The 25,210-nt window shown below is 50.1% G+C and overlaps 8 protein-coding genes across 11 annotated transcripts; 5 read left to right on the top strand and 3 right to left on the bottom strand.

Annotated features, from left to right (window-relative positions):
- Positions 1-691: 691 nt before the first annotated feature.
- On the top strand, positions 692-2,287 carry PV06_03302 (uncharacterized protein; the record flags this gene model as incomplete). Its single annotated transcript, XM_016404074.1, has 2 exons — positions 692-874; positions 941-2,287. The coding sequence occupies 2 exons, from the start codon at positions 692-694 to the stop codon at positions 2,054-2,056; spliced, it is 1,299 nt and encodes a 432-aa protein (XP_016265079.1). The 3' UTR covers positions 2,057-2,287.
- Positions 2,288-4,210: 1,923 nt separating this feature from the next.
- On the top strand, positions 4,211-5,511 carry PV06_03301 (uncharacterized protein; the record flags this gene model as incomplete). Its single annotated transcript, XM_016404073.1, has 1 exon — positions 4,211-5,511. One exon carries the CDS (start codon positions 4,211-4,213, stop codon positions 5,468-5,470), a length of 1,260 nt encoding a protein of 419 aa, XP_016265078.1. The 3' UTR covers positions 5,471-5,511.
- PV06_03300 (uncharacterized protein) lies at positions 5,499-10,223 on the bottom strand (the record flags this gene model as incomplete). The annotated part of the gene is made up of 3 exons (XM_016404072.1): positions 5,499-9,933; positions 10,037-10,111; positions 10,197-10,223. 3 exons carry the CDS (start codon positions 10,221-10,223, stop codon positions 5,833-5,835), a joined length of 4,203 nt encoding a protein of 1,400 aa, XP_016265077.1. The 3' UTR covers positions 5,499-5,832.
- A 3,413-nt stretch (positions 10,224-13,636) lies between these two features.
- Positions 13,637-16,685, top strand: PV06_03299. Of its 4 annotated transcripts, XM_016404068.1 has the most exons (7): positions 13,637-14,154; positions 14,233-14,491; positions 14,562-14,775; positions 14,832-14,887; positions 14,949-15,516; positions 15,641-15,769; positions 15,844-16,685. In XM_016404068.1, exons 1-7 carry the CDS (start codon positions 14,075-14,077, stop codon positions 16,299-16,301), a joined length of 1,764 nt encoding a protein of 587 aa, XP_016265073.1. In that variant the 5' UTR covers positions 13,637-14,074; the 3' UTR covers positions 16,302-16,685. The 4 variants fall into 4 exon arrangements, with proteins under 4 accessions (XP_016265073.1, XP_016265074.1, XP_016265076.1 ...); XM_016404069.1 differs by having other exon boundaries at positions 15,641-16,685; XM_016404071.1 differs by having other exon boundaries at positions 14,949-15,769.
- Positions 16,686-19,588: 2,903 nt separating this feature from the next.
- Positions 19,589-19,960, bottom strand: PV06_03298 (uncharacterized protein; the record flags this gene model as incomplete). The annotated part of the gene is made up of 1 exon (XM_016404067.1): positions 19,589-19,960. One exon carries the CDS (start codon positions 19,958-19,960, stop codon positions 19,589-19,591), a length of 372 nt encoding a protein of 123 aa, XP_016265072.1.
- A 688-nt stretch (positions 19,961-20,648) lies between these two features.
- PV06_03297 (uncharacterized protein) lies at positions 20,649-20,990 on the bottom strand (the record flags this gene model as incomplete). The annotated part of the gene is made up of 1 exon (XM_016404066.1): positions 20,649-20,990. The coding sequence occupies one exon, from the start codon at positions 20,988-20,990 to the stop codon at positions 20,649-20,651; it is 342 nt and encodes a 113-aa protein (XP_016265071.1).
- Positions 20,991-22,159: 1,169 nt separating this feature from the next.
- On the top strand, positions 22,160-23,607 carry PV06_03296 (aspartate-semialdehyde dehydrogenase). Its single transcript, XM_016404065.1, has 3 exons — positions 22,160-22,403; positions 22,451-22,690; positions 22,741-23,607. The coding sequence occupies exons 1-3, from the start codon at positions 22,349-22,351 to the stop codon at positions 23,544-23,546; spliced, it is 1,101 nt and encodes a 366-aa protein (XP_016265070.1). The 5' UTR covers positions 22,160-22,348; the 3' UTR covers positions 23,547-23,607.
- Positions 23,608-23,791: 184 nt separating this feature from the next.
- Positions 23,792-25,108, top strand: PV06_03295 (40S ribosomal protein S4). Its single transcript, XM_016404064.1, has 4 exons — positions 23,792-23,929; positions 23,986-24,314; positions 24,398-24,692; positions 24,748-25,108. Exons 1-4 carry the CDS (start codon positions 23,822-23,824, stop codon positions 24,805-24,807), a joined length of 792 nt encoding a protein of 263 aa, XP_016265069.1. The 5' UTR covers positions 23,792-23,821; the 3' UTR covers positions 24,808-25,108.
- Positions 25,109-25,210: the final 102 nt, after the last annotated feature.

The following is a 25,210-nucleotide window of genomic DNA, read 5'->3' as shown; positions in this document are numbered from 1 at the left end:
CCGGCAGAGCAGCGGTTCCCATGTCCCCCAGAGAAACTCGGGTGGTTTGGGATGAGACTTGGGAAGATCCTCTTTGCTTGATCAAGTCTAGTGGCAGCACCAAAAGCGCATGTCAGCGCCGGACGGGTCTGTCCACCAACGCAGAAGCTTCTTTCAACCCACGTCAACCTTTTTCTAATCCTTGATCAAAAAAACAGCCACCAGGGGAAAGATGCTTCTGCCAAACATGTGCTAGGAAGTTTCGTGACTGCTTGGGATCGATTCATGGGCGGTAGGGATCGCCCTCTAGTCTCATGAAGCTCATCGGCAGATGTTCCAAGCCTCCCGTCGCGGGAAGAAGCCTCACATACGGAGTACTATGTCTCTTCGAGAGAAAATTGCCCCCTCAGTGGTCTCGCTCATGGAGTCCTTGCCAAGTGGACAGATAGTGTGAGCCAGGTTATTCACACGACTATCGCAAATCTTGTCGCAACGCCTGCTCCATCAATTCAAAACCTAAACCAAGTCTGGTTTTCACCTTGGGATTTGGTCTACAGGGTCACAAACATATCCTGATGATGTTAGTCTCTAAGTATTCTTTCTTGGTCGGATGATATTGTCGAGCGCCTTGCTAGAATCTCGATGTCTCATGGTTTGGAGAAGTGAGAGTAAATGACATATTTACATCCAGCCCATACAACCAGTGGTAGCAATGCATCAAGGTCTTGTCGCCCGAGTGCCCTTGATATCTGCTACAGAGAAAGGTCCAGTTGTGAATCTGGTATCATGGGTTTCGCTGGCGACTTTGTGTCTGGCAGTCATCACCGTCCTCGTCAGTAAGATTGTGGTCCTACGACGGTTGATGTGGACGGATAGTATCATTACCACAGCCATGGTATGCATTTTCAGCTCTTTAGGAACTTGTAATCTCAGACCAGCAGTGACTGACGTTAATTTTCAGCTCTTTGCGATAGGTTTCACAATCGCGATCAACAACCAGGTCAGCCATGGACTCGGCTCACTGCGCTCCACAATCTCCTCGCAAGACTTTGAAGGATTTCAAAAGGCTGGCTATGCATGGAACATGCTGTACATTATAACAATCGCCTTGGGAAAGCTCTCGACACTATCCCTCCTCATTGCGCTGGCGCCCAACAAATCATACCACCGCATCCCCATGCGTGTCCTCGTCGGATTCATTGGACTCTGGGCCGTTTCATCACTCCTTGCCAGCGCGTTCCAATGCTCCCTACCACATCCGTACTTGATCACGACGGAGACATGTTTCAGTCAGGTTGGTTTTTGGGACGCCGTCGGAGTCATCAACATTCTCACCGACGTCGCCATCATGGCCATGCCCATCCTCCTCGTTCACAACCTCCACCTCGCCACGAAAAAGAAGGTCGCGGTCTGCTTCGCCTTTTCATTTCGTCTGGGGGCTATGGCGTGTACGATCTGGCGCCTGTCGGAGATCCACCGCTTCTTCGACCGCGGCACGGACATTACGTTCGACACTTGGTTGCCCACGATTGCCACCATTCTCGACCTGTTTTTCGGGGTCTTTTCGGCTTGCGTGCCTCATCTCCGTCCGTTCATGGACTCGATCCAGGCCGGTTACCTCTCCGGCGTGGCTTCCGAGGACGGCCGGTTCGGATACGGCAACGACAGTTACCTCATGGGCAAGACGGTTTCTCGGAGCAATGCCGGCGTCGTCGCTGCGGCATCCGCCGGTGGTGGTGGTGGTGGTGTGCGGGGTCAGGCTCTCAAAAGCGAAAACCGAAGTGAGAGCCTCGACCTCCCCCGCCAGGGGGCTACCACCACGGCCGTGCGAGGAGCGAACGGCACCTCGGATCACAGTATAGGTCGTGCCTTGACCAGCAACAGTCGGGTGATTGTACAGAGTGTCGGGGGTGGCAAGGCACAGAAAGAAGGATCGTTTCCTGACTATTCACGGGCCGAACGCAACAGGAGCGAGAGTGTCACTTCGAACGGTGGAAGGAGTGACGGCAGCGACGGGAGCAAAGCGATGATCATCAAGACCACAAAGGAGTGGAGTGTATCTTATCAAGATGTTTGAACTTGGGTTCGGAACATCTTTCCTCTTCTTCTTTGGTTGGATGTGGAAATATACGTTTGGTGAATCGTATTTTGTATATCTAGGTATGTACAATGATGGAAGGATCCAGGGAAAGGATAGGAGTCACAACTTTGAATAGGATGGGCCGTGGAATGGGGTTGGAAACAATATACAGTCTAAAAGATGGGCGCATGATCGTTGTGAGAGGATTCCGTCCGAGAGACGTTTGGCCATGGTTAGTCGAATACTACGATCTACAGTTTCGACCTGGAATACAAACACAAAGGTTCACGACCAGGAAGAACGAAACGCGTTGAGAGAGCCCTTCATTTCCAAAGGGCTATCGAGTGATTTCTGTCGAATATCAAGTCTGCGTCTGACCTGGTTGATCAACACGATCCCCAAACATGTCAGGATTGTTGACAGTACTCCGTAGAGGTGGTGCTATTCTCTAGTCCAACATGCCAGGGATGAGGGCTCCCGGGATTTCATTCGTATCCGTGACTCGGAGAGGTACCAATGGGTACTCGTATGGAAGTGTGCGGTCGCTTGCGTGGGTCTCGATTGAACGTACTCTGTGAATGAGCTAAGGGAAACAACCTGGTACGGACCTTCGGGTGGGCAGTGTGACTTTGCTTTTGAGGTTTCAGGTTACTCGTGATTCGCGATTCACATGGAAGTTGTTGGTCCGGTGCCATCATGGCTACAGGGTACGCTGTTGTCCCACCGCTGGTCACTGACCCCGGAATCCCTGAACCTGGTACACATCTGTCCTCGTATGTAAGTGGAATGTTGGGTGCTGGGGTTACGGCACAATGCCCGCGGACGGAGTGAGTTTCCAGACCCTCCGACCCTTGCTAAGCACAGGTCCAAGGAAAGGATGTCCTGTAACCGAGAGAGATACGGAGTACTTCGGTTCTATTTATCTACAATAACCCAAGAAGGAAAGGTTCATCAGGTGGGGGACACTTTTGGCCAGGCATGGGTGCTTTGTTTCATCTGTTGCCTTGTTCCTGTACATTGTGCCTAGGTACTCCGTCGTATCACAGGGATACGTTCATGATTCGGTGCTCTGAAACTCAATGAAGCGTGATGTGTTATCTCATCACACCTTTAAAATCAGGTAATCGTCACAAAGGAGAAGATCCTTGACAACCTTCCTCGAAAGTAAAAGGAGTACTCCGTAGCGTTTCGTGATTTGAAAATAATCGACTCCTTATTTTGTAGAAGCCAAATGATGAACCTGGACGAGACTCGTTGGTTGATCGAACCCCATATGATCCAGACAACGTTGCATGAACCAGACTTTGAACTGGTCATGGTGTAACTCTGTAAACTCTGGTTGAGGTGGATCGAAAGTCCTATCTCAAGGTACAGCAAATTGCCGATGTCATCTAACCTTCAAATAAGGGTCATCAACGGGATTCTTGTGGGAGTGGAATTTGGTCCTTTTGTACATCGTTCTCGGTGACACGATCAGTCCGCAAAGTCGTATTCAGACGGAACCGACTGGAGAAAGATGAGACGTTGCGGTTTGAAAACGTCATGGTAACGGATCCGTCAAAGGTATGAAGTCAGCAATGAGAGCACCAGATGTCGATTGAGCTAGTGATATTGATGGTTCACTCGAGGTGAATGTCCACAACGTATGCCGACACTCGCTCGGTCTTACCATCCAGGTCAACCCATGTTCATTACCAGACGGTACTCCATATCAGCAACCAAAATGAAGCCTGGGAGACAGTCACCGTACTCGATATCCGATTCATGTCAAGATATGGTCGAATCCAAAGGCATCCGCCACATGGCTTAGTCGCTTATCGACACTTGGAGATGTGGAGGTTCTGACTGTACAACAAGTAGGCACGAGATCGGCCGAGGTTGCGAGATCCACGATTGTTACAAAGCTGGAGATGAGGGGAACATCTCGGCATCAACCCACACAAGAACAACTAAAGCCGGATGGGAAGTGGGATCTCGTAAATTGAAGGAAGATTTTTCTTTCGGTGAGTAGCGAACATCTCGCGGACAAGCGTCAAGTCACATCAATTCATCAACATCGAACCACAGCCAAAAAAAAATACATCAGCCTCGCGTTGACGATTTCGAACCTTCATTTACAATTCACAAGTACGCCATACAATCATACCGCCAATGGCTCCACCATTTCGTGCCGACCAAGTAGGCTCATTACTTCGTCCAAAGAGTCTAGTCGACGCGCGAGCGAACTCGACTCTGAAAGTAGATCGTCTGCGTAGTGGACCATCATCGCATGAAAAGGGTGTGGCAGCCGACAACAACGCCCAAGATGACGACCCTCTGAACGCATTGAAAGCCGCCCAGGATGCCGCCATCAAGGACGTCGTACGGGAACAACTCGACCGCAACATTCTTCCTGTTGTCACCGGTGAGTATGAACGTGGCATCTTTTACGGCAACTTTTTCGAGGCTCTGAGCGGGTTCGAAGTCCGTTACACGCCCTTTGAAGACTTCAAAAAGGATTTCCCTACCAACCGACCTCTCCTGAAATGGGGAGTTCCAGGCCGAGACGCCGGGTTTCCAACGGCCAAAAAAGTGACGCTCGAAAAGTCCGCATACCTCGACGATTGGCTCTTCTTCCGCAATCTCTTGCCAAAAGATCAGATTAAGAATGCCAAAATGACCGTCCCCCCACCGGGATGGTGGCACATCCAACTCAAACAGCCATTCTCACCGGACCTGTTCCCCTCGGACGAGGCATTACTGTCCGATTTGAGCGCCGCCGTGAGGAAAGAGATCATGACGCTGTACGACCACGGTCTGAGAGTCGTTCAGGTTGACGATCCCAATCTCAGTTTCTTTTGCGACGAAGAGTGGATTGCGACCTGTAAAGCCGAAGGAGTTGATCTGGACCGTCTCCTCGAATTGTACATCAAGTCACATAACGACGCCATCCAAGACCTTCCATCGGACCTGCACGTCGGTGTACACATCTGTCGAGGTAATTTCCCCAATGGAGTCGGGTTGGCGAGTGGTTCGTACGAGCGTATTGCGCGGAAACTGTTCAACGAGACCGCGTACAAGTTGTTTTACTTGGAGTTCGATAGTCCTCGGGCGGGAGACTTCACACCTTTGAAACACTTACCGGTTGACAAGGCCGTGGTGTTGGGTGTGGTGACGACCAAGTTCGCGGAACTAGAAGATACAAGTGAGCTCCAAAAGAGAGTGTATCAAGCCGCGGACGCGATTGCACAGGGACAGGGCAGAACCAGGGAAGATGCGCTGAGGGATAATCTCGCCGTCAGTCCTCAATGTGGCTTCGCTAGTGATCATAGTGAGGGTGGTGTAGGCATGAGTAGGGAAAGAATGTGGGAGAAGTTCGAGTTGGTGAAGAGGTTGTCCGAGGAAATCTGGCCTGGTTGGAACAAGAAGTGAGTAGGCATAAGGGACATACACGGTATAAATCTTGCAGAGCATGTTGTCAGGTTGTACTTGCATGTCAGGATGTCTCTGAGTTCCAGTAGTAGGCATACAATACTCCAGAAATCATATTCATAGGAATTCAACAATAGAAGAATGCGAAGGACTGAGAGAAGAAGCATTCGAAGAAGCGCAGACGCATCGACTCTTGTTGGTATAGATATTCTCGACAAGTCGTGATGCTGGAATTATCTGGCCTTAGCACCCTGTCAAAGCCAGCAACGGCCCGCTGGAAATCTCCTGTCGTTGGTTCATCGCCTCCGCCTCTTCATACTTCCCTCGATCCTGCACTGACTGGAGCGCCTCGCATACCACTCCTAGTTCGTTGTGGGCTGTTGTAGTAGCTCGACGATCCCAACATGTTGATTCTTACCCGCCAACGCTATACCCGTTTGCCCTTCATGGTCTTCTACTTCAGTATTGGCACCCATATCAAGCAGCTGTTGAACAATTTCAGTTCGCCCGGTTTCAGCTGCCCATAGTAAGGCCGTCCTGCCAAAGTTGTCCCTCGCTTCCACATCGGCATTATTCCTAAGGAGCTGCCGCACTACAGCAGTGAATCCTTTCTGAGCCGCCAAGATGAGGGCAGTCTTGCCACTGACTCCTCTGGCATCGACCTTGCTATCCTTCGTTAATAGTAGCTTAACAGTGCCGACTGGTGGTCGGCGTAACTCGTCCTGTTCTCCCCTTGCCATCATGAACATTTTCTTGTTCTGCTGTTCGAGAAGCCTTAATTGCATCTCGTTATCTAGAAGCGCACGACAGGCTGCTGTGCTTGTAGCAAGCGATAACTGTGTTGTCGCAGAAAAATGGGTTGCTACATCATCTCCTACAGCCCATAATAATGGCGTTCTGCCATTCTCATCTTCAGCAGTAACATTGGCGTGCCGTGCAAGCAATAATTGGACAGAGTGTTTGTCTCCGTTTTCTGCCGCATGTGACAGTGGTGTCCGGCCATGTTCATCTCGCACATCGATATTCGCGCCCCTAGCCGTGACTAGGTCGATAATTGTATATTGTCGTCTTGTCACTGCCCATAGTAGAGCTGTCTTGCCGGTCTTATCCGTGGCTTCGATATTAGCGTCCTTGTCTAGCAACAGCCGCACAATAGATTCTTGCCCATATTTGGCTGCCCACATCAAGACTGTCATGCCGTCGCTACCTGTGGCTTCGATATTAGCGTCCTTGGCTAGCAACAGCCGCACAATAGATTCTCGCCCATTTTGAGCTGCCCATATCAAGGCTGTCATGCCGTCGTTGTCTGTAACTTCGATATCTGCGTTCTTATCTAGCAATAGTCGCACAATAGATTCTCGTCCATTTTGGACTGCCCATATTAAGACTGTCTTGCCAATCTTATCCGTCGCTTCGATATTAGCGTCCTCGTCTAGCAACAGCCGCACAATAGATTCTTGCCCATATTTGGCTGCCCACATCAAGACTGTCATGCCGTGGCTATCTGTGGCTTCGATGTTAGCGTGCTTAGCTAGTAAACACTCCACGATGGTGTCAGACTCTCCCGAAGCTGCCCAATGTAGAGCCGTCTTGCCGGTGAAATCTTTCAATTCAAGCTCAGCATTCCTGTCCAGGAGAATCTGCACAACTTCTTGATGCCCTCGCTCCGCGGCGTATGAGAGCGGCGTTCGACGAGACTTGTCAGTTGAATTGACGTCAACTCCTTCGATTGCCAACAACGAGTTGACTATTCTGCCGTGACCATGGATAGCCGCTAGTGACAGTACGGTTCGACCCTCAAGGCCCTTTAGATTGCAATTGATATCCGTGAAAGTCATAAGTACTTCGGCAAGAGCCCTATGCCCTCTATCAAGTGCCCAGGAAAGTGGTGTATGGTCCTTTCGAGCCGAAAAAGCCCGGCTAAACTCAAGGTCGGCGGTGATATCTTCCGTTGGAGCTTCTCCATTCTGTTGTAACAGTGCTCGAACCACATCGCGGTGGCCATTTGCCAATGCGGCGAAAAGAGGAAACTGATATCGTTCTCCACGGACACCCATCTTTGCGCCATCCTTGCAAGTCGTCCTTACTAACATTGCCAAGTTTTTCTCGGCAAGTATATAGAGCAGGGTGACAGCGGACGTGTACCGGCGGGTGTCGTACGGTGCTAGCAGGTTATGGATCTTAACCCAGGAGCCAAGGGCAAAATCTCTCAAGAAGTCATCTTGTGAAACTCCTGTGGCGGCTTCATCAGCATGGCATAACACATAACGGCTTGCATAGTCGAGAAATGGCAATTTGTTTGTCAACGCTTGTCTGAGATTCTTTGCGGATTCAGAAGAAGCCTTTGGAAGATGTTGATCAGATGGTACAAGACCAGATACGTCGACATGCAGGTAAGTCCGACAGCATTGCTTTAGCTGATCATGACTGGTGCTGTAAAGATTGTTTTCGAGATCCGGCCACAGTTCGCACAAACCATTATCCTTCAGGAGGAAATCTCGCACTGATTCGTGAATGAACTGCACAGTAGGCGTCTTTGACTTGGTCAGCTCAGCGAGACCTTTCGAAGAGCTGAGCACAAATCGATTCATGTCGTCCACGGTGATGTGCTCAGAGTCCCAGACTGCCATGGCATCAGAGTCAGGATCAAGACCAGCCCACATCGCGAAGTAAAATTCTTCTCGCCTCAGCGGCCGTTTAGCAAACAATATCCAACGAAGGCAAAGTAATAGGTCGTTCATGTTAGCACAATCTCTCCTCAAAATGGTTCTGAAGAGGTCACTGAGCTTGTCAGGTATTTCTTGCAGTCTTTTCTTGACGGCCGGAATTCGCCCGCTCTTGTATTCATCGTTTAAGATAGGGACGACCAAAACCGCCCACATGAAGACACCATTTGCCTTCTCCTGTATTTGCACTCTGACTTCCTCGAGGTCTCTCCGTGCGCCAGCCCGGAGATGTCGTTGTACATACTTCGCCAAATCGTGAGCATGACCTTCTTCGTTTTCCAAGGTCAACTGCCGCCCGTTCCGAATATCGATAGTTGGATAATGGCGACTGGCGAAGCATACATAGAGCTGGGCTTCGCGTTCGAGCGCTGTTTGTGATAGTTCTTCGAAAAAGAAAACCATTTCCTGAACCTGCTCCTCGTCACATTCGTCGAGGGCGTCGATGAAGCACTTGATTCGTCGGTGCCCAAGGCGTGCGGTAGCTGCAGACAAAAGTCTACACAGCGTTTCGACTGTCCAGGCCGAGGATCCCCCTTGACCCGATATATTATTCACATCATCCAGAAGGTCCTGCAGGTCCGTCATTTTGGTCAGGAGCTGAAATAGTAGAGCTCGGTACATGCCAATCGTTGACCTTTCGAGCTCGTCCCCTCTAGCGTTAAAGAAGAACGAGAGAATAATTTCACTCTCCGATCTTGCTTTGTCGGCATTCGCGAGAGCGAACTTCACCAAGGTCGATTTTCCCGCGCCAGGCTTCCCGTTGATCCATAAGAACCCACAATGTTGGGATAGTTGCTCGGGATCAATCCAATCCAGGTAGGCACAGTGCTTCAACAGCCACTGACATGTTGAGGAATAGGCCGGTTTGATCGTAGATCGCCGTGAATCCATTTGCTCAAAGCCCAGGGAAGCCAGCATTGTCTTTCGATGGTTGACCAGCCTTGCTCCTTCCGTAGGCGTCGAAGATCGACCAGAGCCGCGTACAATAAGACTACTAGAGTGTGAGTGGACAAGGCTTTGCCCGATGCCCTCGAGTTGCCTCCGATAGTCTCTGGCGATTGCATCCTTCAGCCGGTCAAAAGCTCTGTCTCCTTCACCATAGACAATAGGCATAGACACATCAAAAATCCCGAAGAGACAATATGCCATATCTTCCGTCTTCTTAGTCTCACGTCCAGCTAACCATCGCATCCGCTCCTCGGGACTGAAATCTTCCAGAGAGCATCCACGGAGAACTTCTACAGGGATACGTGTTACGTCGTGGATGACCCGCTCAAGCGTATCTTTGTCGCCCAGCCACACTCTTTCCCGAGAATAGAAATCGACTCTTCGCGGAGCAAGCAGTTCTTGCAGTGTCCAGCCCCGTTTAAACCACTTGCTTCTCCGGAAGGCGGATTCCCAGATTCCAGTGCTTCCAGTGCTGTCCCGTTTGCAAGCCGATACATCGGACAGGAACACGTAGCACCTTTCTGCGTTGGCGTACCACCGAAACATGGACACGATAGCTTCTGAGAGTTCCACCAGGTTTGTCTTATCGATACAGCATGTATCGATCCAAAAATGGTGCAGGTCATCCTTTCGCACTTGATCCGCACAGAACTGTATCTTTATGTAGCCCTCCTTGTTACTGGCTATTCCATCTTCAAGATCCTTTAAAGTCACCTCCTCCTGATCAGGTCCCCATGTATGTGAGAGGATTGCGTAGGGCGGAATGTCTGCGTCCAGGTCATCGGTAAGCTGAGCTCACCTCGATCGCTAATTCGTATCAGGCGCATGCTCGGGAGTTGGATTTGGAGATAGGTAGAGACTGGAGCATGGAATCGATGTTAAAAGGCTGTACATTCATGGAGACTTCTTCATCGTCCAACTCGTTTGACTGATCGATATGCTCGAAAAGAGAGACGTGGTGTCGCGGCTGCAGGTCAGTAAGTGGCCGAGAGCAAGGCTCCAAGACTAAGCGTCGTACGAGAGGTTGTTTCGCAAGTCTGAAAGCTACATACCGGTTGAGGGATGTGGGAGATGATCATGTTCGCAAACCACAGGGGACAAAGATCTTTTGCATCAGGCTGAAGGATGGCTTGGGCACTGCCTTGAGGCTGAGCACGCCAAGTTCTCCGTTAAGCTAGCATTTGGTATTTTTGTACAATACAAGAGTGCAGGAGCCGTACTTGAAGACGCGGGGTTGATATCGCAGGCTGCCTATTCGCTCACTAGCCAGCGATCAAGCGGCCCGAAGGAATTACCCGCACACTGTTTCCTTCCCCGACGGAGTGAAGGTGGTCCACTCATAGTGAGATGACTCGGTTTGTGTCTCCGGACGAGACGGGTTTTAAGAGAGTGATAGGATAGCTCAAGCGGTGGGAAATGGAGTCGCGGTCATCCAACCAGATTGCACTTCAAATCAACGGGGTAGGTAACGTCCAATGTGGTCAGACAAGGATTAGTGTGGGACGATGCGTAGTCTGTGACAGTCTAGAGTGGATGGAGGCGATGTGGAAATCCGAAAAGAACAATATGAAAGTGCGTCCATCATCTCGCAAAACGATCTTTGCGATTCCAATTGAGCCCGACCCCTATTTTGTCTTTCGAGATGCCATTTCATCGCCCGTTAAAGATCAATTTGAACGGTATCGACGGGCGGTTCTACGCGGTATGGGTGGGACCGGGTACGTGTTATACACCACACTCCCGGGAGACAACTGGGCATATTAACTACAACATTAGAACATCGCAAATGGCCATCGCCTATGCGCATCAGCACCGTTAACAGCATCCAGACAGCCAAGTGTTTTGGAGGTATGCGGCCACGAGAAGTCGGTTCGTATAGGCATGCCAGCAGATGGCATGACAGTTGAACTTATCCGGATATGAGGATGCCAAAACAGATGCCTGCGAGATGGTAGCGGCACGATTAGGTGAAGAGGAGAATGGGCCATGGCTCCTGATCGTCGACAATGTGAATGATGCCGATCTCGCCTGGGTTTCATGCCTTCGGGTGAACTAGATGTTCACGACGGTGCACTGATGAAGCAGCTGATGAAGCAGCTGATGGATTACCTCCCTCTCAGTCTGGACGCCGCAAAACGGCTCCTGATCACAACACGAAATAAGGGCGTGGCGGATAGCCTCGGACAGAGCGCATCGCCCATCCCCATAGGACCTATTTCGTGGTTTTATGGGCATGCGGCAAACATGAGGCTGCATTTGAACATGTGTCGGAGTCACATGATATCTTGGTGATCCTACTTGGAGATAAGGAATAGCAAGTATCGACAACCGCACATTAATGGCATCGGTGCTACAGTATTGAGTGAAGTACGAGGAGGCGGAGGCGATGAATGGACGAGCGCTGGCGTGACGTGAGAAGGGGCTGAGGATGGACCGTCCCTTTATATGGAAGAGTGTTTACTGCCTGGCCAACCTACTCGATACTAGGGAAGATTTCCAATAGGCCTTTGCTCTCTATAACACGCCATTAGTGCTTTTGATAGAGTCCTAGGGCACGATGATCCCACTACAGCGGCTTGTCGAGAACATCTATCGTCGCTGCTAGGGAGAATCGAGTAATTGTTCTTTGCTTCTACCTTATAGTGCGCCTGTCGACGCGAGACTCTCATACTGTAGTGAATAGTAACCTGGGGAAAGTCTGCAATATGTTCGGAAGCAGGTCAGGCAGGCTTCGGGAAGGTCTGTATGAGAACACGGAATATGGTGGAAATCGATGCATAAATTAGGACCCAACTAGGTTTTCGATCAAGCTTTTGCAACCGTTCATGATGGGCATAGATCTCGCTGCGACATCTCGTCAGGTGAAAGTGACGACTTTCTTGACTGCTTGCGCGGCAGGACTTTCATTTTACTCAAACTGGATATCCGGTCGTACCACTTCAATAAGAAGTGGGTGATTGTGCAGTACCTCCGAAATCAAAGCAGGATCAGATGAGAGTCTTGCCAAGTCGAGAGAGGTCCAGATCTCGGATTAACATGACCACAAAGTGAAACTCCATTACACAGAGAAGCAGGGTCTTTGGGAGAGGTATGTCAGAGAGATCAAACGGAGTTCGGAATGTTAAACAGCCCCGCAAGGATGTAACATATGCTGACCTACAAATCACTTTACCCCTCGGAGTACCATGTGTGTACATAGTGTGTTGAGTACAGTAGGGCCAACCAACAGTTCGGGCGAGGGAAAAGAATCGCGAATCACTTGCCTAAAAATAGGACAGTGATCATGAGCCTCAAACGTCAAACGAATATCTTGAAAGACTCGGCCAGAACCGTTGGACCGAAAGGATGTGATGATGTCGTGACATTGACGTTTGTTTCTTCCGTCTGATTACGGAGGATTTCCAGAAGACACGATGGAATAATGTTTTTTTAGTGACGGATGAAAAACCTTGAGGGAACTCGTGATCTTCAGGGGACCTCGGCGCCTCAGGTGATGATTGCAGGCCCGGGTGGGGCTCACGTGCACCACAGAGCAAACACCGCAGAGACCACAGACCACGGACCACGATTCACTGCCGGGCCAACGCTCAAGGCCCTTACTATTTACTCACTATTAGGGCGCTGTGAACATTCTTCCAGGCGCTAATGAGGCCATGGCACAAGCCTAATGAAGCTCGAAGGCCCATGAAGATAGGTAGGTACTGTACCTACTTTAGAGTGTGAACACCAGAGCATGAACTGGGTACGGAAATTCGGCTACAAGGCCAGGCACAATACTCGTACTGGTAATTAGGTGTCAACGGCGAGGGAGCCATTATTCGGTCCGCATAGTTCGATTGTGGCCCCCATCACCTGCAGTATGCTATGTAACTAACGAAAGGTGATCGACTGACCATTCGCGCGTACTGAAACCTTCCCATCGACAAGTCCAATGGACGTACGTTTTACTCTACTATACAGTGCTTATGAGCACAACAGGGTGCTCAAATTGTATGCAGAATGGCCAATAAACTGGATAAAATCATCTCGTTGCTCACCTTGTTGTGGTGGCGTACTGAGACCTCAGGTTCATGCGGCGAAACTCCCCACGGGGAGTGTGAGAAATCTGATTACGAGGGATACGAGGAAACCCCCTATACAAAGGACATGTTTCTCTCTTACTCCGTCCTCAAAGTAACCTCACATCGTCATTGATCAAGTGACCAAGTCAACAAGTTAGCAATTGCTGACAGGTTTGGGATTTGTTGTGGTGAGTCGAACATCCGCGCCTTTCCGGTAGGTGTCCAGCCTCGCCTCCCGTGATAATTCGAGATCTACACAAGCTCCGCGGGCCTAGACTAGCGAAGAGCTTCTTTCACGCCACAAAGACGTCTGCGGCGCATCCCTGGATTGTGTTTTCGAACCTCGGGACCCTCTCGATCGTGCACTATTATACTGTACTACGCTGTTCGGCATCGATGAGTTGCCGAATACCACAAGATCATGCGGAACCCTCATTGGCTCCGGACAACCTCACGCGAGGGACCCACTCTCGTACCATGGGCCATTTTCCCTCGGATTACTCTGCACGGTATGCGCACTATGTGCTTTGATGGAGACCTCGTGCTTACCGATCCCTGGAGAAATCACTCACTTCACAGGCGTCATTGGACGTATGCGATGAAAGCATCCCCCCGGTCTCCTCTTTCGTGGTGTCATCCGTGGGCCTCCGCCATTCGGGAAAGTTACATTCACACTTCACCTCGACCAGAATGCACTGATCACCACGTGTTGTAGCAACGATTTTTCCGCGAGCAGGTGGGTCAGCCTGGGAGGTATAAGATCAACCCGAGCTGCTATACGTTCTCCCAAACGAAAAGAAAGCTGACTGCTTCTCATCACAAAAGAAAACGACAATCAACAAGTTGTATCACATCTACTCACACAAATTATGGGGTCTTTCAAAGTCCCAAAGTTCCAGAAGCCCACGCGGGAATCTCTGGGCTTGACCAACTACGTCTCCTACGCAAAGTACGTGCACTCATCCCCAGGTACACTCGTAACTGAGTCAGAATTCTTTGGGTTGCTGACTGTGTGGTTTACCTACAGATACGATCCGCATAGCGGAGATTCTACCGATGCAAGAAAGTCCCTATCACATTTGGACTATAGCCCGTTGCGACGAGTAACATGGGAGTCCTTCTGGATGGGCATGCTCGTGTCGATGGGTGGTTTCATCTTCGGTTATGATACCGGTCAGATTTCGGGATTCTTGGCCATGCCGGATTTCCTGAATCGATTCGGTCAACATCACAGCGATGGAACCGCTTACTTCAGCAACGTCAGGTCTGGTCTCATCGTGGCCATGGTAAGTCATTCGTAGTACACGGCCTTGGACTGTGGTTTTTTCACTGGAACTTCACCGCTGACTCTTTTAGCTCTCAATCGGTACATTGATCGGCGCTCTTGTGGCAGCTCCCATTGCCGACTTCATTGGCCGAAAGCCCTCGGTCACATTGTGGTGCTGCATCTTCGCGGTCGGCAACATCGTCATGATCTCGTCGGAACACCACTGGTACCAAATCATGATGGGCCGTTGGGTGGCAGGTTTGGGCGTGGGTGCCCTATCTTTGCTCGTGCCCATGTATATGGGTAAGTTGGAACGATTGCTAAGGTTTCATGGTTCCGTATCTAACGAAAGACAACAGCCGAAACCGCCCCTCGACACATTCGTGGAGCCCTGATCAGTACATACCAACTTTTCGTAAGTCTCAATGGGCACGAGATCTGTCTGCTTGATCCCAAATAACTAACTGCGATGGCAGATCACGTTCGGTATCTTCCTGGCCGCATGTATCAATTTTGGATGCTACGAACACCAAAGAGGCAATGCATCATCCTGGCGTATCCCCATGGGCCTCGCTTTCGTCTTCGCCTTTATCCTCGGAGCGGGCATCCTGATCTTCCCCGAGACACCCCGTTACCTTTACCGCAAGGGCCAGAAGGAGGAAGCCAAGAAGATCATGCTCAAGGTCTACGGAGCGTCCGAAAACCACTACAGCGTCCACGTCGAACTCGAAGAGATCGAGGCCAAGCTCCGCGCCGAGAACAAGCAGGACGGCGTCATCCAGGAATGGGTCAACATGTTCAGAGCACCCAAGATGGCGTACCGGATCCTCCTCGGTGTCGCCCTGCAGATGTTCCAGCAACTCACCGGCGCAAACTACTTTTTCTACTACGGAACGGTCATCTTCAAGGCCACGGGCATCAACAACTCGTTTGTCACGCAAATGATCCTCAACGGAATTAACTTCGGCACAACCTTTTACGGATTATACATCGTAGAGCACTACGGACGTCGTCGTTCGTTGATTGTCGGCTCATTTTGGATGTGTGAGTATCCCCCTGAGGCTTTACCAAAATATCAGCCTTGTCATGTGACAAGGCTGTGTTTATTGGTAAAGGCTTAGCATATCATGTGACAAATCTTTTACAGACTGCTAACAGCCAATCACAGTCCTCATGTTTATGATCTTTGCTAGTATCGGCCATTTCTCCCTTGACCGCAACAATCCGCAAAGCACCGAATCTAGTGGCACTGCTATGATTGTCATGGCGGCTTTCTTCATTTTTGGTTTCGCAACGAGTAAGTTTTTGGACATGATCTGTCACTTCTACGATGATGAAAAGAAGATTACTGACATACTTGCCTTCTTCTAGCTTGGGGACCTATGATCTGGACCATCTGCGGTGAACTCTACCCGTCCCGCTACCGTGCCAAAGGCATGGCCCTGTCGACCGCCTCGAACTGGCTGTGGAACTTCCTCCTCGCCTTCTTCACCCCCTTCATCACCGGCGACATTGATTTCCTCTACGGTTACGTCTTCGCCGGGTGTAACCTGCTGGGTCTCCTCCTGATCTACTTCTTCGTCATCGAGGGTCAAGGTCGGACCCTGGAGGAGATCGATTCCATGTACCTCCTCAGCGTAAAACCTTGGGAGAGTCGGAAATGGGAGGCCCCTCCACCCGACGAGATCGCCAGGATCAGAAGGGAGGCCGGTACCGGGAACGGCGTCGCTGAGGCCGGAGAGATTCAACCGGCGGCCACAACGGCCGGCGATGAAGCCGCTGCTCGCAACAGTACCGATGCCGAAAAGGAACTCGAGCACAGAGAGTAAATCTCAGAGTGTGTGTGTATGGGGTTGAAGAGGCGCTTCAACTCTCGATGCGTGAAAGGTATAGTAATGTCGGTGTGAGTGTGAGAGTGAGTGAGTACCTTTTTACGTATCGGAGTTTTTTGAGGTGAGACTGAAGAAGTAATGTGAAACAAGGAAGAAATGGGTGAAGTATTGTTTGAGCAATTTCTTGATGATGATACCCCCCGGCAGAGAAGGAATCTATAGCCACATTGGTCAATGGTGACTTTGTGTGCCGAGTCATGGACTTTTTATTTGTGTAACTGTGTCATGATACCACGATCGTTTTTGGAAAAACAAAGAGAGCTAGATAAGAGAGATATACCTCGCATTTTAATATATCCTAATATACCTGATATAAAACCATCACTGGCAATTGGTAAATCTACAGTAAGTAAATCAACATTCGAGGCATTAGTCGATAAAGATAGTCAGTGCGGAGTACTAATAGCAATAAATGCTACGGCAAGGAAGTTAACAACTACTAGCACGGTCCAAATGAACCGACAATCAACGAACGACGACGTCCGTAGTGCTCTACAATGTATAAACCGTAAAATTAACATAGGGATCGATATAACTTAGTACCAGATCAGTTCTGGCCAAGTTTCTTCGATCGATGTACCTTTGCTTTCTGTGGAACAAAAGTTTAGTGAATGAGCACCGTCTACTTCGTACCATGTACATGCATCTATGGGTAAGTCTATAGTATGACGGCCTGCTAGCTATGCATACTAAAGAGAGGGTTCTCATCACCTAGAATATGAGTACTCTCCTCCCGCTTGGGATGGCCGGTCAGGGCTTGAGCAAACAAAAGCGTGATACACCGAATTTCCAAATTGTGTAGGGACCCACTTTACCCATTTCAGGGTATGCTGACACAACATATTGAGCCAGTTTACTGTTCCATGTCTACTGATAGGTAATCAATACCTCGATTACTTGTTACAAGTCGATATCTACCAAGCATCAATCTTGGTCACGAATCTCTAGACAGTTTCTCAAAGTTGTGTCGTTGATACGCACGAACATCAAAACGACAACGCGTTGAGATTAAAATCAAAAAAAATAGTCATGCACAATCCCCGGTACCCCGTCCTCCCACCCACCTACAACTCAACTACAACACCTTCCATGCATCCCTGAGCTCACCGGAAATCGCGACATGTGCAGTCGCGGGCAAGACATGAGCGCTCAAAATCCCATGCAAGCCGGGGACCGGGTCGAAACACGCATCCTCCACGACGGTCACGATGAACCCTCGATCGGTGGCCTGTCTCGCGGTACTGAGCACGCAGCCACTGGTGGTCAACCCACATAGCATCAGGCTCTTCACACCCCTCTGGCCAAGTTCGTCCAGGAGGCCCGCTGACTCGAGCGCCGAGACCGTCCCCGGCGGTCGGACGACCATCCTCTCACGGCCCGGGTCGATCGGGGAGAGCACGTCGGCCTCGTAACCCAACGCCGGCATGCTGGCGAACTTGTCCTCGTACATGCGCCATTTCAGGGACATCCTGTTGCGGGGGGACGGCCTGTTCCCGGGCGTCGTGTCGACCAGGCAGTGGTACACCACCATGTCCTTGGACAGTGCCCAGTCTCGCATCTGCCGGGCCACGTTGAGCACGACGGGCGCCGCGTCCACGAGGCGAGAGACGGCGATGTTTTGGTAATCGAGAAGAAGAAGTGCCGTCTCGGACGGAGAGACCGACAATGGCGAAGAGACGTCCGTGGAGGACAGGATGGCGCGTGAGCCGTAGGACATGGCCAGTCGTACTTGTAACTGACCGAACGGTTGTTGTTCCAGGCGGACACTGAATCGAGGACGGTCTTCGTATTCGGAGTGCTTGGTAAATTCCCCGAGAGGCTACTGTCGAGTAAGACTGTCAGTTGTCAGTACGGAGTTCACTTGAACTCCCATGAGTGTCCTGACCAGGCAAGTGGTGGTGGTGGTGGTGGTGGTGGTGGTCCAGACTGACACTACACAAAGACAGTATCAACGCCCTACAATCGAAAGTTTCTTCTCTGCTCACATCAGGCAGTTTGTATCACAAAAGAGTATTCGATGGGCTATTGATCGAGACACCAGAAGAGGAGGTTGCAAGCGAGATTCCCCTCGGCGGTCGTCGTCGTTGTTGTACTTGCAGCTGGTAGTATGCGGGCCGGAGATAAGGACATGGATGGTGGGCATATCGCCGAAACTGGGCGCATCTGCGACTCTTTGACCTCTAAACATGAACCGGAACGAAGACTGGCTAGACTCACACATTAGAACAAACTGTTTCCCCGGTCATTTTTCGTTATCGCCGATTGCACACAAGAAAGCCAAGTCCCCCGGTGTCTTTTTTCTCAACGACTCGTTTATTACTCGTACGGCTCCGGAGAGCATTGGCCGGACTGACTGATTCTAGATTGCATCCGCCTCGGAGAAGTGTTCTCCTTTTCCTACGCAGTACCCTGGTCAAAATCATGTTCGCTTCACCGATCCGGTCTCTCAGTCGTTATCCTACCGTTAGACGAGCTCGCTTCCTCCATGGAGACAACGTTCGATTTTGGAGGAGGAAGAAAGATAGATTGCGCCATTGAATCCCTACTTTATTTGACGTCGCTTTGATTGATGGCGTGTGAAGACGTAGAAGGAAAATTCACAATTTGCAGACATGGAGTAGATTGTTTTGTCCATACAAATATACCTGCGATGGTTGATGGACCACCGAACTTGATTTACGTACTTTGTAGTCGAGGTGCCCTGTTTGATGGAATTCCACCAGTTGCCTCTGGGCAAAGCTTGGGTAAAGCTTGGGTAAAGCCTGGGTGAAGCGATACTAGATCACGTCACGCCCATGTCATTCTCACCGGCCATCTACGGCTGTCGTAAACATCCATCTTCATATCTGTGTCAGTCCTGGTCCCGCTACGAACGTACCACCGCCGCTACCGATCTCTTCCTGCCTGATTCCCGTATCTTACCGGCCTCAATAAACCTCCGGAGAACGCATTGCTAGATGAGTGACTAGGCTTGGGAACTCCTACCGTGTACTCTTCAAGAGCGTCGTTGTAGGGTCAGTGTTCAGGATACGGCGAACAAAAGGACTCTGAACAGACGCGTGAAAGAGGATTGGCATTGCGGGACATGGAGCAGAAGTGACTTACAACATCTCGGTCTGCTATTTCTGAGATTGGGTTGGACATCTTCCCTCTGCTGTTTCTTCCCTGCGACGATGCCACTCCTCCTACCTCTTTCTCCTCAAGACTCCCCGACAATGTTGCTATCAGCATTTGTGGACAAATCGGGATTCTTCCCCACGGTCATCAGTCGGCCATGTCTCATTCAAGGAAGAAACAAGAGGTAGTGAGCGGCATCTGGGGGCATGGGAGCTGAGACGCTTACCACGGCTGGAAAATGGTAGATGCCTTCTAAACATACCTAGTTTCGTGTCTGATGGGGGCCTTTCGAGACCATTTCTCACTTCCTGATCATCTCGTGGAGCCTCAAGCCATGACGAATGAACAATTGCGCCCTTTCTCTCCAGTGATTTATGCAAGGAGTGCATTTCCTCACTCCGACCTCTGATGCCACATGAAATTGTTGGGAGCAGTTCCACTTTTCCGCAACTGTTGCCTTGACTTGCCCGACTCCCCATTCCCCTCCTCTGTTGACCCTTGATGTCCCCAATGCTGCTCACTTCCCGTTTGATAAAGGCTCATCTTCGGGATGATCTGTACATTCTCTGATACAGCCTCGCGCAAGTATTTGACAAGCTTCACCGGTACAGTCTTCCAATCCCCGCGAAGTGGATCTGCAAGACTGTCTGCCTGAGTCGATCCAAGAGATGTTCGTGAGAACTCTTCCGGCAAATATTGGGTTCCGAAGGCCCCTCAAGTGGGGATTGCGCATTTTGCTCGCCTTGTGTTTTGAAAACTCACGATTTGTCTAGCACATCCTCAATTTGCCAGTCCCAGTGCGGATACCTTGTCATCTGCATACCCTCAAACGTTCATAAGGTTGAAGAATTTTCTGGTTATACTGTGGCTCGCTTCAGAGGGTCCTTCTGGCGTGACTGCTGACTGGCTGGGCATTGAATATCGAACAACATTGTGTGTGTGACGACGGATACTGCTTCCGTACAGACAGAACAGTATCTCTGCAACCCCATTGAGAAAACTTTGGAGCATGGAAACTTTTCAAGAGTGGCTCACCTGTAGGCAGATCGGCAAAGAAGAGGAAGAGAGGAAGGCCGGGAAAAGACTACAAATAAGTGGCATCCCCCCCAAACCTCCCAATTTTCCTTCCTTCAGAATTCTGAACATTTTTCACGTCACAGTAACATTTCATCCAAGATGGGTTGTTTCTGCAGCAAACCAAAAGCTTTTGAAGAGACAATGGACGCTCCGCGTCCTACTTCTCTTCGTGTGGCACCAACCACACCACCCGCTTCCGTTCGTTCTGAACGCCCTGTCGTCATTTGGCGAGGAAAGGTGCGGACATTGCCCAAGGAACGGCCGGAGATCTTTGATCAACGGCCGCGTTTCTTGCGGCCCGCCACCACCTACTGACCGCTCATGACGTGGTGAGTTCTTCGTCATGAAAGGTTCGATAGAGTCCATCAGGATCAGTAGCCCCTGTGCGAACGACTGATGGTGTCTCTTGAGGCCTGATTGGCAAGTTCTCATCCACTGAAGTGGGATGATGTGGGTGATGGTGGACGAGTGGAAGTGTGTGGTGTTAGGAGGTGTGAGCCGGGGAGTTGGGGTTTGGCTAGCCCACCATCGTTGTCATCGCCTTGTTGCAGTGCTTCGGGGGTGGGCTAGCCACCACTTCAAAAGCTGCTTGTTTTTCGCGCCGACGGTTCGAATTCTCAGCTGAGTGGACTGAACAGAAGTACGTGACAGTGTGGTGAGCTCACGTTCCAATGTAATGATGACCCTCAGTATTTCTTTCAAATCCACCCACCAGGGCGAGAGCAGAAATGACATGAGTTCTTGGTTCTCTCTGTCAAAAGTATGAAGTCTTGGTACAACACTCTCAAACCAATCAATACCCGGTCTCTGAAAAGACACTGGGGGCTACTGTTACTGTTTACACAGGGCTCATGGAGGTTCGCTACTATCCCGCTGAGTATCGCTTGGACAGTCGCAGCCCCATCGTGTACATTGCCTGGTGCAATTGCTCGGAGGGGTTGTCGCTTGAACACCTTGTTGTAGTTGTTCCCCATGAATGTCGTCGTTACCTTGCATACATGTTGTTACATCGTCGTTGTCCTCATATATGTCGTCGTTGTCTTCCATTTATGATGCTGCTGCCATTCATGTTACTGGTATCCTCGTCCAGTTGTCGTTTCCCAGACCTTGTAGTTGTCCCATGCGATGTTGCTGTACTTTTCCCACGATCTTGGCTTCACAACTCGTGGACGTACTGATCCTGACAATCATTATGATGACATTGTGGCACTCAACGAGCTCTTCCGAAGCCACAAGGTGTTGGAGGATCTTACAAGATCAATTGTAGAAGAAGTTCGACCGGTGATCTTGCGATCATAGCTTCTGAACCCTCGTCGTAACCATTAGATTTATACTAAGGACTTTTACATGATTGTCGAGTTTTATGGCAAGAGAAGTTGAACACATGAAGATGAAATTAGATGTCAACTTAACGTCACTTTGCAGCTACGAAATTGCTTCTTGAGACTTTTGCTTCACCATATCGTTGAGTCTCGAGCTTCGTACGAGTACGAGGGACACGCCAAAGAAATTGCCGCTTTTAAGGGGCGATGGTCCCTTTTGCCAGTGACTCAGACAATGACGAGCGGAATCGGTGAAATTATTTTCAACCTCCGCCCAATCTTCGCTACTTGTTGAGCCTAGATACTCACTCATTCAAAACCTTTGGACAATCGACAAGTGTGGTAGTCACCTAAACTGTCACATTGGGAAAACGCATCTTCAATAACGATTTCTTTCTAGGCTACCAATTGTCCCTCATTTCGCAACTACAGTCAAATCCTGAAATACTACAATTCGGGCCTTTGAAGATGGCAAACGCATCCTCTCAACCCAAGAGGAAATGTGCTGTGTTAGGTGCAACAGGTACGTTCATTACATCTTATATATGCTCGAAATACTTATTGTTCAAGGATCTGTCGGGCAGAGATTCATTCTGCTTCTGGCCGACCACCCCACGCTCCATCTACAAGCTGTTGGTGCCTCATCGAGGTCGGCTGGGAAGAAGTACAAAGATGCTGTCCGGTGGAAGCAGGCAAGACCAATGTCTGCCGACTTGGCCAGCCTTGTCGTGCGGGAATGCAAGGCCAGCAATTTCACCGACTGTGATCTAGTTTTTTCTGGTCTGGACAGCGATGTTGCTGGAGACGTTGGTATGTTTTGAATGTTTGACTTGACACTCTCAAATACTTAGACTCTTCAGAAATGGAATTTCTCAAAGCCGAAATCCCGGTCTTTTCCAATGCGAAGAACTACAGAAGGGATCCAATTGTGCCTTTGGTGGTACCTACAGTCAATATCTCTCACTTGGGACTTATCCCTCACCAGCGGAAACACTTCGGGCTCAAGAAGGGGTTTCTGGTCTGCAATTCTAATTGTGCCGTTATTGGCATAGTCATTCCTTTTGCGGCTATACAGGCCAGATTCGGACCCGTCGAGGACGTCGAGGTCTTTACCGAACAAGCAGTCTCGGGTGCAGGGTATCCAGGTGTACCAAGTATGGACATTTTTGACAATGTTGTCCCTTATATCCAGGGAGAAGAAGACAAACTGGAGACTGAAGCTCAGAAAATACTGGGGTCCATGAATGCAGATGCGACTGCATTCGAGGAGCAATCTGGCCTCACAATAGGAGCAACATGCACACGCGTCGGAGTCACAGATGGCCATATGGCTTTCGTATCATTGAGGTTCAAGCAGAGACCTCCACCAAGTGCGGAACAAGTCAAGCAAGCCATGAGAGACTATGTTGCCGAGGCACAGAAGCTGGGTTGCCCTTCTGCTCCAGAACAGGCAATCGTTGTCTTCGATGAGCCGGATCGACCACAGCCTCGACTTGATAGGGATATCTCGGGTGGTTATGCCGTCAGCGTAGGGCGAGTACGAGAGGCTGCTAAGGGTTCACACTTCGACATCAGATTTGCTTGTCTGAGCCACAACACCGTCATTGGTGCTGCTGGATCCTCAATACTCAATGCGGAGGCGGCCATCATCCAGGGGCTGCTATAAAGTAGGGGATGTGGTAGAAATCTAGATCCTGAAGTGTAGCAATACAATACGTGTTCCTCGCAAGCAGCGTTTGACATTAGCCTAATAAATCGTGCGTGGCCCCATTTTCAAATGACACACCCTCGACTTCCTGGACCACAAAACCCGTCATTTGAACAAATCAAGTGGCGCCAAGACGCCAAGATTTTGCGCCAACTTTCAACCCTCGAAAATTCATCTACAGATTCGCAGATTGAAGCTGCATCCCTACACACATCTCACAACATCACAACAAGATGGGTCGCGGTCCTAAGAAGCATCAGAAACGCCTCAGCGCACCTTCGCACTGGCTGCTGGACAAGCTCTCGGGCGCCTATGCCCCGAAGGCGTCCCCTGGTCCTCACGTTCGTTGCACAATCGTCCTTGCGAGGTGAAATGCAAATACTGACTTTCTAATCAGAAAACCCGCGATTGCTTGCCCTTGATCGTTTTCCTCCGAAATCGTCTCAAGTATGCTCTCAACGGCCGTGAGACCAATGCTATCCTGATGCAGCGCCTCATCAAGGTTGATGGCAAGGTCCGCACCGACGTTACCTACCCAGCTGGCTTCATGGATGTCATCTCGATCGACAAGACTGGCGAGCACTTCCGTCTGGTCTACGACACCAAGGGCCGCTTCGCCGTGCACCGAATCGAACAAGCCGAGGCAGAGTACAAACTCGGCAAGGTCAAGCGTGTTCAAATCGGAAAAGGAGGAATCCCATACTTGGTTACGCATGATGCTCGCACGTAAGTCTGCGCTCAAGCATCTATCAGCCGTTGGGCCAAGATGTGGTTGGAAAGAAAAACAAAATAGCTGATAGGTTTAATAGTATCCGATACCCCGACCCGGCCATCAAGGTTAACGACACCGTCAAGATCGATCTCGCAACCGGAAAGATCACCGACTTCATCCGATTCGACACTGGTGTGATCGCCATGGTTACTGGTGGTCGTAACATGGGTCGTGTTGGTGTCATCACTCACCGTGAGAGACACGACGGTGGCTTCGCCATCGTTCACATCAAGGACGCCATTGACAACTCTTTCGCTACCCGAGAAAGCAACGTCTTCATCATTGGCAAGGAGAAGCCATGGGTCAGTCTGCCAAAGGGCAAGGGTGTCAAGGTACGAATAATTCACCTGAGATATCACTTTGCCTACATGCTAATAATCATCACAGCTGTCGATTGCCGAGGAGAGAGATCGTCGTCGTGCTGTCGCCATGGCCAGCGGCCATTAAATTCGATTTCCACCACCTGTAGCCTGATAATATGGCTCGCAGATTCATTGAGATGTGGTCATCAATTGCCCTTGACTCCCAGCCACTGCTGGCGAGGTTCAAAAAAAGTCTTCTTTTGCAAGAACGAATGGATTCTTCGAGGCGAAGTTATGACTAGCGTGCTTTTAGAGCATGATGAAACACAAAGCTGCTCTACTTCAGAGACTATGCTTGAGTTCTTCGGACAAGGCCATACTTTTTTTCTAGCCGTAGAGGCATAGACAGGAAAAAGGGAATGAAAAGGCAAAATACCCCAACGAAATCTTTCGAAAGACTCTGCTTGCCATGCTACACCCGCCGTAGGCGTGCCTGTTCTTCGTATTCGTATGAGGGTGTTTTTTTTCTACCTCGTCTTCTTCTCACC

The sequence above is a fragment of the Exophiala oligosperma genome (assembly GCF_000835515.1).
Source record: "Exophiala oligosperma strain CBS 72588 unplaced genomic scaffold supercont1.3, whole genome shotgun sequence".
In the NCBI taxonomy this organism is placed as follows: domain Eukaryota; kingdom Fungi; phylum Ascomycota; class Eurotiomycetes; order Chaetothyriales; family Herpotrichiellaceae; genus Exophiala; species Exophiala oligosperma.
This window is presented reverse-complemented; position numbering and strand designations above follow the sequence as displayed.